The 14,230-nt window shown below is 45.3% G+C and overlaps 1 protein-coding gene across 4 annotated transcripts in view; it reads right to left on the reverse strand.

The window, feature by feature from the left end:
• Positions 1-14,230, reverse strand: part of ANO10 (anoctamin 10) — a 115,613-nt gene that overhangs the window by 71,830 nt on the left and 29,553 nt on the right. For all 4 annotated transcript variants that reach the window (XM_037148228.2, XM_053669331.1, XM_037148229.2 and 1 more), the window contains exon 11: positions 10,769-10,897. In XM_037148228.2, coding sequence (XP_037004123.2) covers positions 10,769-10,897 — 129 coding nt within the window. The remainder of the gene's footprint in view (positions 1-10,768; positions 10,898-14,230) is intronic.

The raw sequence follows: 14,230 nt of genomic DNA on the forward strand, positions 1-14,230 counted from the left end.
CACCCCCCCGCACCAGGACGGCAGAAGCTGGAAAAATCAGGGTGGACATGAGAACAGTGGAGCAGAGGGCTCGGCAGACCCCAGGGCTCTGGACCACTGCGGAGGAGCAGAGAAAGCTGGAGGCTGCCGGGACCCGGGAGGCGGAGGAGGGCAAGGCTGCGGTCCAGGTGGAGGGCAGCCACCCTGTCTGCACACTCGGGGGGCAGGCTCCTCAGGCACAAACCAGTTTGTCCCCCCACACCCCAGGTGGTGGCTCCTCCTAGTGAGGGAGGGCTGGAAGTGTGATCTCCTAACAGGAGGCACGGTGGACTCCATTTTCAGTCTCCTCACTTTTACTTATCATTGGAAAGGCCACATAGAGTTCTCACTACTAAGGGGAGATGGATATTGCAGTTCTGCCTCTGAGCACGTACGTTAAAAAAGACCATTCTGGAAGGAAATGTAAATGGAATGTAAAATTTCACCATGGGCCCTGAGCCCTCCCCCAGTCCCGTCACCCCCCCCCCATGATGCTTCATCCCTCAACTCATGCCCTTCACTCTCCGCCCACACTGCACCCCACCCTCCGCAAACCCACGCGGTCTCCGATTTCGCCGTTCCCATGCTCACTCCAGCCTGTGGGTCTGTCCAATGTCCCTCTCTTCCTTCTGAAGAGGGTCCCCTGCCACACAGACCCCCGACCCCCAACTGCACTCTCCTTGGATTTGATACTTCTCCACATTTTCTATCCAATACTCTGGACACAGTGGAAGTTTCTCGTGTTCTTACAGTCCACTTTCAATTTTCTGAGGTAAGACTTGCTTTCTTTCCACCTTAGGGAAAAGAAAATGAAACCAAAGTGCTTTCCTACCTCCCCAACTTCCCAAAGGAACAAAATGTCCGACTCGCTGGTGTGGGGGCTGGAAAGGACCTGCGTGGAGGTGGTCAGCAGGTGCTGAGGGTGCTGGGACCGAGCGGCAGGCACAGGCGGGCGTGGCAGGGGGTGGCAGAGGCGCGGGCAGGTTGGCGGGGCCTTGCCGGCAACCACCAAGAGCAGCCCAGGGTAAGAGCCCTCAGAGACAGATGCCCGAGTCAGTCTGTCTGTCTCTGGACCATTGCACATCCGGGGGCACGAATACAGACACAGACGATGTTCTGCGATTTCACGGGGAAGAAAATCATGTGGCTACACTTGGAAGGCATGACTTAGAGTGTTGAGAAAGAGCTGCATTTTCGAATTCTTAATCCTTGCACAGTTCTTTTCTGAAAACAACTTCATTGTGAAGATAAACTGGTCTCTTTCAGAAGTGTGAGACTCGCCTGTTCCTCAGTGTTCTAGGCCAAGATCAAGGTGAGGTTCACCACTGCCAAAACCTTAAAAGAATGAAAACTTGTGGGGCAAAGGGGGAAAAATCAGATGACTGTAACAGCATAATCAATAAAATAGAATTTAAAAAAAGAACATAAACTAATTTGCAAAAGTTGGATCAACAGAGTCATATTTACACGAATTATGCACTAACCACCAATTTGGACGCACTAGGCTCCTGAGCAGCACCAATACCCCCACCGTCCACAGATTTAAAAGCTGCGCCCCTCCCTGCACACTTCCCAAGGACAAGAGAAGCTCATCTGGGTGGCACACCAGGAACCAGTAATTCCTCAACCCCCAAAAGTTAGCTGAAATGAGGAATCATAAAAATATGCTTATCTTTAACGTTTTATTTTAGCAAACGTTGAAAGCGCATTTATTCCCAGGTTCTGTCAGGCGGGGCCCCGGCCCTTCCTTTAAGTAGGACCCAGGGACGGAGTTCCTCGCTGTCTTCCACGAGTCAACAACACCCAAGATTCAAGGCCGCAGATTCCCAGGTCTGCTCCCTTTTAAACAGAGTGGCGTGAAGCAGTGTGAAAACAGAATCTGAAAGCTGCCCATATTTTTATGATTTTTCCCTAATCTTTTATAATTGCCTCATCTTTACCCAATCTGATAGTAATTTGTCTTTATGGAGTCTTTCCAAAGTTTTTCACAGAAATGACGGCTCTCTGTTTTAGCACACACATTTCATCAGTTTTCATTCCATTTAATTAAATCATGCCAATTACAGGAACCGGAATGTAGTATATAAACAGATCCCAGACAAAATGCCTCTGGGTGAGCAAGTGACTGGGGAAGCACACACCTCCCCCACCCCCACCTGTGGGCGGGGCGAGCCACGCCCACCTGGGCGCTGCCCGGGGTGGGGGCAGGGCTGGTCTTCCGAAGCCTACAGCTGCACCGTGATTTAGCTCTAGGGGGATTCTGTCATGGGCATTTCTAAGCCAGGGCTATCTTAGCAGTGACTGTCTTTAATCATTCCCACACAACAAAGATGCCTCCATCCAAAGATTCCCCCATCCCAATGCCTCCTTTAGATAAAATCTGAGAGGGGGACAACCCATAAAAAAAACAACAAAAAATTACCAGGATTACCACAGGAATGGAGGGAACCAAAGAAGGAAGGGGAAAAAACCCGGTTTAACAATTCCATTCAAAAGTACCGTGCTCCAAGTCAAAAACCTTAGTCAGCTTCCCAGGTACCTAACACATACATGCTCCAGCCCTGGGAAGTAGTGACCAGATGAATAGAGCTGGCTGTGGATTCCTTCCTGGGCAAGTTTTTACATTGAATTCTCACAGTTTAATCAGACCTTTCAATTGAGTAAAGAGCAGAAGAGATCTTTTTCTGAAATGACAATAACTAGCACACTGAATACTTAACCTTGCCAAGCAATGAAATGAACAATTACCATTTGCATTTACTTGTTCATCCCCATGACATCTGTAGATGCTAAACTCATTGAAGGACACATAGCTTGTCACAGATGGAGCCAGGATTTGAACCCAGAGCCCACGGTCTTAACCACTGTGCCAGACTGCCTATTCAGTTTACCTTTTCATATAAATAATGTCAGTCTAATGCTTTGCCTGAGGGTTTTGGTAGTTATATGACTTTGGTACATCAAAGTCTTTCATTGTAAAGTTGAAGTTTAAGTCTTCACCACCACTAACTATATGTTCACGGAAAAAAATCTATATATGAGTCATCCATTCATTAATAAACATTTAACAAACAATTGCTTAATCACTTGAAAACGTAGTTAAAGTTATTTAACAGACACTCACTCCTAGTCACTGAATATTCACGCATGTGGGCCCTTGCCCATGTTCCCTTCCCTTCTCCCTAAAAACAAACACAAAAACAAAAAACCCAACAAAACTGACACTTGATATTGATATGTTATTAACCAATGTTATTCCAATACATTTAATTTAAGTGAAATTTCAGTCGTTTTTTTAAAAGGCAACACTAGATGGCAATAAATACACAAAAGTTGTAATACATGACACTGAGTTACTAGCATACAGTGGTGATCATTTTTTTGCTCTTTATTCAACTGTATGCAGCCCTAAATCAAGTTTTATAAAAGAAACTTAAATACAAATTAAAGTTTGCTGGCTTCGAAAATGTGAACCAGAAAAGCTACTGAAATGATCCATTCATCCACAATTTGAGTATGAAAACTCTCAATAAATTCCAACATCACAGTTATATTCTCTATGTCCTATTGGTTAAAGAAATTCTAATAACATGAATTTATTTTAAATGTTACTTAATTTGGAAAAAACTTAAAATAAACTATCTTAAATTGTTTTTTTACATCAAGAAGTTAAAAATTTATATAAGCATTTACTTTATATCTGTGGCTTATTTATTATGGCTTTTTTGAATTAGTGAAATTTCTACTCTTTTAGGGGCCATAAATGAACATAGGAAAGTATAGTATGTGGTTCATTTCATATGCTAGTAGCAAAATATTTTTTTACCTCAATAAACTAACACTTTATCTAGACCACAGGAAACAATAGGGAATCAAATACAATTTTAAGATTTTACTCCCCAGTTTGAAAAGACACTGCAGATCAAAGAGAAAAAGCTTCTAAACAGAAACATGTTAATTTGATCCACTGGTAATTTTGGAACTTTTCTGTTACATTCTGGGTTAGAATTTCAGTACGATTTTACAAACTTGCATGGTAATAAAAAACTTGCCTTTTCAAATGTATTTGTAAACTTTCTACTTTTTGGACTCATTACAAGACCAGATGGCTCTCAGCACAGGTCTCTGCAACACTCAGATAAAATTAGCTGACTTACTAATTTTTTTGGTTACTTCTAACACTTTCTCTGAGTTTGATTTTGTTCTGACACAGAAAATCCTCAACTTAAAAACTGAGGTAGGGTTCTCTCAAAGGTGTGAAAGCCAATAAAGTAAAAACAAAGCTTTAAATGCACTGACGTGGGAGAAAGAGAGGACTTATTCTAACACCAATCTGTGCCACTATAACCCAACTTTGAATCAATAGCTTTTTGTAAAAATCAGAAAATAAAGAGCTATAATTACTACAAACACACGATCAAAATAGCCACAACATTCCTGAAAAAGAATAACAAAGTCGGGGGTCTCACACTTCCTGATTTCAAAACTTACTACAAAGCTACAGTCATCAAAGCAGTGCGGTGCTGGCAGAAAGATAGACGTTAGTTATCTCCAACTCACCAAGTTGCATGCGCTGACTAGGTACAGCTTTCTTTATGTCAATCACACCTCCATAAAGTGGCTAAAAAGGAAAATATAGACCAAGGGAATAAAGAGCCCAGAAATAAGCCCTCACACACATGGGCAAATGAGTTTTGTTTTTTTTTTAAATTTATTTATTTTTTTGAATTGATTATGCTGTAACAGTTGTTCTATTCCCCCCTTCATTCCCCTCCACCCTGCCCCCCCAACCCCACCATTACCCCCCTTTAGTTTATGTCCATGTGTCTCAAGTCCTTTAGGTTCTATATTTCCCATACTATTCTCGCCCCCCCCCCCATCTATTTTCTATCTACTGTCTATGCTACTTGTTTTCTGTCCCTTCTCCCCCCATCTCCTCCTCCCACTCCCCCTGTTGCTAACCCTCCTTGAGATCTTCATTTCTATGTTTCCACTCCTGATCTAGCTGTCCTTTTAGTTTGCTTTCCTTTTAGGTGTGGTTGTTAATAACTGTGAGTTTGTTGTCCTTTCACTGTTCATGTTTCTTTAACTTCTTTTTCTTAGATAAGTCCCTTTAACATTTCATATAATAAGGGCTTGGTGATGATGAACTCCTTGAATTTGGTCTTATCTGAGAAGCACCTTATCTGTCCTTCCGTTCTAAATGAAAGTTTTGCTGGGTAGAGCAATCTTGGTTGTAGGTCTTTAGATTTCATGACTTGGAATATTTCTTTCCAGCCCCTTCTTGCCTGTAAGGTCTCTTTTGAGAAATCTGCTGACAGCCTGATGGGGACTCCTTTGTAGGTGATTGTCCCCTTAGCTCTTGCTGCTTCCAGGATTCTTTCCTTCATTTTAATTTTGGCTAATGTAATTATGATATGCCTTGGTGTGTTTCTTCTTGAGTCCAACTTTTTTGGTACTCTCTGGGCTTCTTGGATTTCTTGGAAGTCTATTTCCTTTGCCAGATTGGGGAAACTTTCTTTTTATTATTTGTTCAAATAGTTTTTCCACTGGTGGTTGTGTCTTTCCCCCTTCTGGTACCCCTATAATTTGGATATTGGAGCGTTTAAAGATGTCCTGGAGGTTCCTAAGCTTCTCCTCATTTTTCTGAATTCTTATTTCTTCATTCCTTTTTGTTTGATCATTTTTTTCTTCCTTCTGGTCCACTTCATTGATTTGAGGCCCAGTTTCCTTTTCATCTCTATGGGTTTCCTGTGGAATTCCATTCATTTCCCTTAATTTAGCCTTCATATGTTTCTCTAATTTGTGGCTATAATCCACCAGATCTGTGAGGAAGGTGATGACCAGTGTTTTAAATTGTGCGTCTGAGAGTTTTGCTATTTCTTCATCATTTAGATTTATCTCTGGGGCTTTGAGTTCTGCCTGCGACATTTTTGGTCTGTTCTGGCCCTTTAAGTGGGAAAAGCGGCGCCTTGGAGTCCCAGGTCGCTGGGTTGTGACGCTGTATGTGGGGGCGTGGTCAGAGCGGGGAAATGGCGCGCCGCCGCCGCCGGGCCGGTCCAACCGCTCACTCCCTCACTCGCGCGCAACCAGGCAACCACAGTCAACTCGCTGCCACCGCCTCCCCACTGACTCCTCCGTAGTCGCTCACCTGGTGGGCTGCTCGGTCGCTCACTAGGTCCAATCCTGGGTTTGGAACCCGCGCAACTGGATTCGTGCGTCTGGATTCCGCGACCGGTCCGACTGAGCCCTCCTTTGTAAGTCCTCACCCGACGCCGGTTTCGCCCCTTACCGGTCGGGCTGAAGAATTTGTTGTTAGCAGACTTCCGAAAAGTTCAGTTTTCCGTGTTCTGGTTGTGTTTTCTGATGCTAATATTTAGTTGTCCCTAAACTTGGTTGTGTGGGCAAATGAGTTTTGACGGGAGTGCCAAAACTATTTACTAGGGAAAGGGCTGTCTTTTCAACAAATGATGCTGGATATCCACATGCAAAAGAATGAATTACCTTATAGCACACACAAAACTTAACTCATAACAGATCAAAGATCCAGACTTAAAACCTAGAACTATAAAACTGAAAGAAAATACAGGACAAAATGTTCATTACATTGGATTTAGCACTAATTTCCTAGACATAAACTAAAAGCAAAGGCAAAAAAAGAAAAAGCAGAAGTTGGACTTTTGTGCATCAAAGGATCCTATCAACAGAGTGAAAAAGGCAAGGCACAGGTTGGCAGAAATTATTCATAAATCGTAAATCTAATAAAGGGTTAATATTTAGAACATACAAAGAATTCCTAGCACTCACCCACTAAAAAAATCAACAACATGAGTTAAAAATGGACAAAGGATTTGAAAAGACATTCAACATTTACAAACGGCCACTCAGCACATGAAAAGACGCCCAGCAGGCGTCTTGACTGTCAGGGAAAAGCAAATGGCAACTTCAAGAGGTACCACCTCACCCCCACTGGGCATCGTTTTCAATGCCCAGTTGCACCGGAGTAAACATACTGAGCCATACATGTCTGTGGGTGTGTGAGTGTGTGTTAACTGTGCACATCTTCTCCACTCCATTTAGAAGCAGAGTTCTTGAGGGAAAAAACAAAAAGGCGGCGTGTCTTTCCTCAGCACCTGACTTCGCTGGGGACTGAGCGTGATTTAATTAGGGAAAGAAAACGGTTAGCTCTTGCCACTTTGCATTCTCTGAGCAGAGCTTAGAAGAGGTTATAAACTCACAAATACACTGCTGTAATTAACACTGAGTGTGAGTTTATCAAAAGGCAATGATATCCATCTTTCGTTTTAAAAGAAAACTACAGCCCTGGCTGGCATAGCTCAGTGGATTGATCGCGGTTCGATTCCCAGTCAGGGCACACGCCTGGGTTGCAGGCCAGTTCCCGGCAGGGGACTCACGAGAGGCAACCACACACTGATGTTTCCCTCCCTCTCTCCTTCCCTTCCTCTCTAAAGATAAATGAATAAAATCTTAAAAAAAAAAAGAAAAAGAAAACTACTTAAGTGCCCATTTTCTTTTGAATAGCCTCCTTTGTTAATTCAACATTCATCTGAACACTGAGCGGCACAGCTACCAGAATTTAGTCACAATCCTGGGGAGTTGACGTCGTTTACTGACACAGAAAAGTGGACACTGTCCGTCCGCCTCTCACAAAGCTGACAGTGCACTCGAGAGCCAGACATTATTAAGTAAGTAAACCCGCGAGTGAGCGCAAGGCTTGTACGTGGAATGAACGTTGTGGAGGAGACAGACGCCAGGCTTCATGAAGGTAACCGAGCGTGTGGCTGAGATGGAGGAATCAGGGAGGCTGGGAGCCCAGGGAGATCCGAGCCGAACCTAATAAATGAGTGTGAGCCAGGCACGAAGAGAGGACTGCCTATGTGCCAAGATCCTAAGCTGAAGAGACAAAAAAGGTTAATAAACAAGAAAGTGAGGACTTCTGCTTCTGAAAAGAGTAGAAGCACTTCCTACTACTGCCCTCACGAAGCACAACTAAAAAGCACAGACGTTATGCACAGGATAAACGTGAGACGACTCTGGAAGGTAGAAAGAAGGCAGACAGACCAGGGACCCCAGGACGGGAGGAACGGCACAGTGGTGGGTGCCCAGGGCTCTCTCTTCACCTACTACCCAAGACTAAGTGCCGAGGAAGCTGGAACCCCAGAAATGACAATGGGGACCAAAAAAATAAAGCCAGGGGAGGCCTGCTCCCTCCAGCCAAAGGACTGGAAAGGGGCCACCTGGCTGGATAGGAAACTCCAGACAAGAGCCGCCCCGCTGCAGCCAGACGGCACAGGAATGCTGCGGCTCCGCCTGCGCCCCACCAGCGCATTTCGGGGGGAGCCTAGACTCACACCCCAGCCAGACTGTAACAAGGGGCCTCATCTCCGCAGAGAAGGCCTAGCAGGGAGCCCAGTGCCCCACCCCCGCCGAACAGGAACAAGCACACCCACACCCCGCCTGGTCAGTGGAGACGCATGGAGAACTTGAACTTCCACCCCTCCCTGGCAACAAAAAGGTTCCCCTCTGCTCCCCACCGGGGCTGTGTCACAAGTACTTCAGTGGCGAGTCAGGACTTTCACTCCCACCCAGCAGTTGGGTGGCCACCCGCTATGTCCGTGGAGGCCATGAGGTTATGGTCACCCCGCCCAGCAGGAGAGGTGTCAGCGAAAACCAGGACTCCCCTCCCTGTCCCAGAGTAAGGAGGAGCCCCCTCAGGTGACAATGGAATCCAAGTGGGAAACTTGGATTCCACCCCAACAGGCAGTAACGGGGTGACATGCCCTGCCCCTCACCCTCACCCCAGAGTGGCGTCAGCCGGGGGGGGGGGGGCAGCTAAAACGTACGATTTAGATAAGATCCTGAGTCGTCTAATAACACACACAACACCTGACATGTCCCACTTTCAGTAAAAGTCACTCATCAGAACAAGAACCAGGAAAACCTCAACTTCACTGAGAAGATACAATCAACAGACAACAGCGCTGAGTTAAATCCAATGCTGGAAGCATATGAGATGGATTTTAAGCAGCCCCGTTACGAATGAATGCAGATCGGACTAGCACAGCCGGCCTGCAACACATGAGGACAGCTATCCGCAGAACGGTTCTACGGGCCAAGAAACATCCCAAGTTAGGAGGGAAGAACCAGGCGCCGACTATCCGATTAAGTAAGACATCACCGATACAAGACAAGCGGTAGGCAAATCAGTGGAAATACGCAGGAAGACTAGGCCTGCCAGAAATTCAGAGAAAGTGAAGGCAGGGTCAAGACTCGGGAGGCAGTGCCCAGGAGCTGGCGATGGGCGGCAGGCTCTGGCTACGGCAGGGCTCTGCTCGGTGTGGGGAAGCCTGCTGTGCCTCTCAGCACTGACACTCCTCTTGATCTGGTCCTCAATTTACCAGGAAACGTTCTAATGACCAATTCTACTTATCATTTAATACTGATTGTTTCAGTCATTGGAAATGTATCTTCTGGGAAATCAACCACCTGGCCTTCTCATCAATCCCTTTTGAGTCTTATTAGTGTCAAGCACAAGTCAGTCCCCAAAGCCTAGTTAGCTCTGGATGTACCACTGGCGAAGACACGTTCCCAGATCTGCCAAGTCGAGGGCCATATCCTACATGGAGAAGGCACGTGGTGAGCCTGGCCAGCTGGCCACCGCTGTCTCAGGGCCCTCTCTGTTTTGATCTCCCACTCCCACAGGTAATAAATCAGCCTTGCGTGCGAACAGCTCTCCACAATCCCATCCAACTCACAAATTCAAAATAGATCCACTTATGCCTGCCAAAGCCGTCCTCTTTCCCCTCCTACTCACCACTGTCTAAAATCATTCTCCAAAACACATATTCTACATATAGCATCCATCACAAACACAGATTCCTATCAGATATGCTGAAGGAGCAAAGCAGACTGCACCGCTTTAGCCACTACTGGAAATGCACAAGTTCGGGGTTTCATTTTCTTCTGGCCCACCCTGTGTCTTGAGTCCCGAGGCCTTCACTACATGAATCACCGCTTTTTGTTCCTACTAAATTTTGCTTTAAAATTTTCACAGCTAATCTATTTTGTAAATATCTAACAATAAAAGGTCACAATATATCTGACTACTAAAATCACTAGCAACCAAAAATCCCCTGCAAATTCTTGGCTGTGATTGGTCACTGCCTCATTTTCAGGAGACGTCAGTTATAGAACTCCTTACCCAGAAACGTAATAAAACAAACCCCTAAGAAGCAGAGAGACAGCCAGCGTGCACCACGTGGGCCCCACCCCACCCCCCGCCCCGCAGCACACTCTGGAGCTTCAGAGTGGGTCACAATGAACGCCTGTTGCGTAATGAGACTTAAACAAATCACTCCCCGCAAAACATTCTCTGAGGCTTTATTTGTTTGAGAAAGTAGAAGCGACAGGTCCTTAGGAGAGACTCAAAAAGAAAAGCACACTAAGTCGACAGAAATCCACTTCAGATGGTATCCACCTGCTCAGCCCTGACCCGGCCGGCACCACGGCCAGCAAACTTACCCCCCTGTCTAAATCATGGTGGCTGTGGCTCAGTCCCAGAGGAGACCCAGGAAGCCACCACCTCAAACGTCCTCCCATTCCCTGAACGGCTGTGCTTTCTCGCTGGTAAATGCCTTTTGCTGCATTGCCAGCCAGACACATCACTGCTGCAGAATAACAGAGCGTCTGATGTGGGAACCAGCTGAGGTAGAGTTCAACTTTCACTTACCTCCACTGCCACGACAATCAAAATGAGGTCGGCTTTTGACTCCGGAAAGAGCGCATTCACTTGCGGCGACATTCCAATCAGGGCGCAGTTAGTGACCACGGATATGACACTCATTGTCTCAAAAGCCAACTGAAAGAGAAGAGTGTGAAATTAAGAACTGCAGTGACTGCGTCTGCATTTCTGCAACTTTTTTGTATCACTAAAACCAGGGGAAAGCCTTCGCTTAGTTCTCAACATGCTGAGCACATTTCGAATTTTTTCTTTCTACTGCTATATTTTCCCTGGCTTAAAAAGGCCATACTGCTAGAAGGTATTTTAGATACTTTTGGCTTAAATACCCCAAAGCAACATGTTCCCTCCAACCGAAGGTGGCCAGGGACTTGACTTTGGAACACGCCCCAGAGGACCACATGGCTAACGGCCCGCACTCACCCCGAGGGGATGCTGACACAGGGCCACCAGGGAAAACATTTCTCCTTCAAACACAGCCAGGTAAGTGCTTAAAAGGACTTTATTTTGTGAAACTGTCCTACTCTGACAGACCACATACCACACCTGGTTCTGCCATACCAGAGGCACAAGTTACAGTAACCCCCTTTCTAGTGGCACTTACCAAACCACACGCAGAACTTCAGAAAAATACAGGTGCCAGGTCCCACTGAGACCCACAGAACTGACTCCAGGTGCCATGGAGGAGGGGACTGGCGCCCAGAGCTGACACAGACTGGGGCGACGTCATGGCCACTGTCCTGCCCCTCCCTCCCTCCCTCCCTCCCTCCCTCCCTTCCTCTCTTCCTTCCTGTACAGCACTTGGTGATCACTATGCAAATACTTAACCTCTAATTATAAGAAATACAATTACTATTGGAAATACAGATTTTAAAAGAAGATCATCAGTTCAGATGATCAAATCTAAACCTAATAAAATCTTGTCCCATGGAGAATTTCTACCATTGTATTTACATTTTAGGAATCCTTTGCTTAATCTAATTATTTTTTTCATAGTTTTCTTTACAACAAATCCACTCAGGACTTTACCTTCTGTTTAGATAGCTTAAAAAATCTATTTGTGTTTTAGAATTATACTCCCACAGTTCAAAAATCAAACTTTATTCAGTGTACAGTGAGGTCTCCTTTTCCTCTCCCGCACTTGCCACTCCTGTTCTCCCTACAAGACAATCACTGCTATCAATTTCTTACGTACCTTTCTAGACACTTTGTGAGGAAATATAAGCAAGCTTGAGAATACTTTTCACTCTCTTCTCAGCATAACAATACACACCGTCAGATCCTTCGCTTTTGTCACTTAAAATGTCTCGGAGGGCATTCTTGTCAGTACCCAAAGATCTCCCTTATTCTTCGTCACAACTGCTTAAGTACCTGCATTCTGCCATGTATAATGCATGCTTTGTTGCCAAAATTTTTGAGGGAAAAATAAGGATGCGCATTATACATGGGTATGATGATTACATACCATGGGTATAATAATGGTTATAATAATCCTGTGTATAACATGCCCCAAATATGGGTGTGCATTATACACAGCAAAATACGGTACTTCACTGCATGAATGTACCCCAGCTCATTTAACCATTTCCTTATTGGTGGACATTGGTTGCTATCACCAATGATACTATAATTAGTAACCTTGTAAATGCATCATTTAACAAATGTGGAAGTACCACAGATTCCTGAAAGTGGAAAAGTGCCACACACTCGTAACTTTAATAAATGATGCCAAGGAGCGATCCATGGGGCTGAGCAGTTCACCCTTCTTCCGACAGCACATCAAGTGTCTGGCTTCCTGTGTTCTGAATACATTTCTTTTTTATTATTGTTACTCTGTTACAGTTGTTCCCATTTTTCCTTTGTAACTAAGCTTTAGGATTTTTAAATGTCACCTACATTGAATTATAATTTACATAGATAAACGGCCCTCATTTAAGTCATACACTTGATAAATTTTGATCGATACAGTTGCCTGTGAAACCAGCACCACAAACATCTCAGTAAGATGCGAAACATTTTTGTTTTCCCCCAAAGGTCCCTCATAACGCCTCGCACTCCATCCTCTCTTTACACCTGGCCGGAAGTGAACACCGATGCGCTCTTCGTCACCATGTTCACGGACAGTTTGCATTTTCCAGGATTTTACATAACTGGCATCACACAGCGTATGGTCTTCTGTGTCTGCTGCTTTCACTCAGCATGAGGGTTTTGAGACTGATCCACTGATAATCTGTCCCTTTTTTTACTGCTGAGCAGTGCCCCATTTTATGAATCTGCCATATTTGTTTCTTATGCATTTATCCAGTGAGGGCAGGCTGGGTTGTCCCCGGTTTGGGGCTGCTGTGAGTAGTGACTCTGGGCATGGCGGGGCAGCTTTGTACGGGCGTGTTCCGGCTGCCCCTGGATATGGAGGAGTGGACATGCTGGGGGCCGTGGCAGCTATGTGTTTCACTTTTTACTAAACCGCTGTCTAGTTTCGTGGAGGGCTGTAGCGTTCTGTACCTTCACCAGCAAGGTACGAGAGCTCCAACTGCCACACGAACTTGTCAGCAACTGGCACCGTCGGCTTTCTAGATTTTCAAATGGGAATGTGGTGCATCTCCTCGTGGTGTTCGTTTGCATTTCTCTGGGAGATGATTCCGTATCTTCTCCTGAGCTCATTGGTCCACGTTTTTACTGATGTAACTGTCTTACTGACAGGTTGTACAAGTTCTCTATGAAATCTGAACACGAGTCCTCTGGCAGACACATGTACCGGGAGAGTCTTCTCCCATTCTGTGTCTTGCCTTTCTTCTCTTTCGAAAAGCAAACCTTCCCCCTCCCTTTGGAAAACTAGTCACCCACCCCTGCAATGTCAGTAGACAGTCACTTTCCCTGTTGACTTAAGATGTCACTACGTCACACACTGAATTTCTGGGTATTCCAGCCTGTGTCATTGGTCTGCATGTCTGCCACACTGCTTTAACAACTGCCACTGTGGGATAACCTTGTAAACTTGCTACTGTGTCAAGTTTTAACGCACGGTGAGGTGCGTCCCTACTCTTCCTCTTTACAGTTTTCCTGCTGTTGTATTTCCTTCATCTATTTTTCCATGAGAACTTGACAGTACGCTTATCTAGTTAAAAGAGAAACTTTGGTTGGTATAGGGCTGCATTTATAAACTAATCTGCAGATTTGTAATTTAAAGGAAAACTGATGTACTTGGACCGTTAAGTCTCCCCTCCACATCAGTTAGCTACAGCTGCACAGAACATACGGCCCGAAACTCCACGGCTGCAACCAACCATTGACTTAGCTCCTGATTCTGCAGGTGGACAATTCAGGCTGTGCTCACCTAGGCGCTTCTTCTGGTCTCAGCTGATCTGGACTGGACTCGTGGTCGGCTCGGGTAAGTTGAAAATGCCACTGGCCTTCTGACGCTGGTTAGAACTTCTAGTACGAGCAGTGTGAGTG

The sequence above is a fragment of the Artibeus jamaicensis genome, unplaced genomic scaffold (assembly GCF_021234435.1).
Source record: "Artibeus jamaicensis isolate MK-2021 breed Jamaican fruit bat unplaced genomic scaffold, CSHL_Jam_final contig_519, whole genome shotgun sequence".
Taxonomy (NCBI): domain Eukaryota; kingdom Metazoa; phylum Chordata; class Mammalia; order Chiroptera; family Phyllostomidae; genus Artibeus; species Artibeus jamaicensis.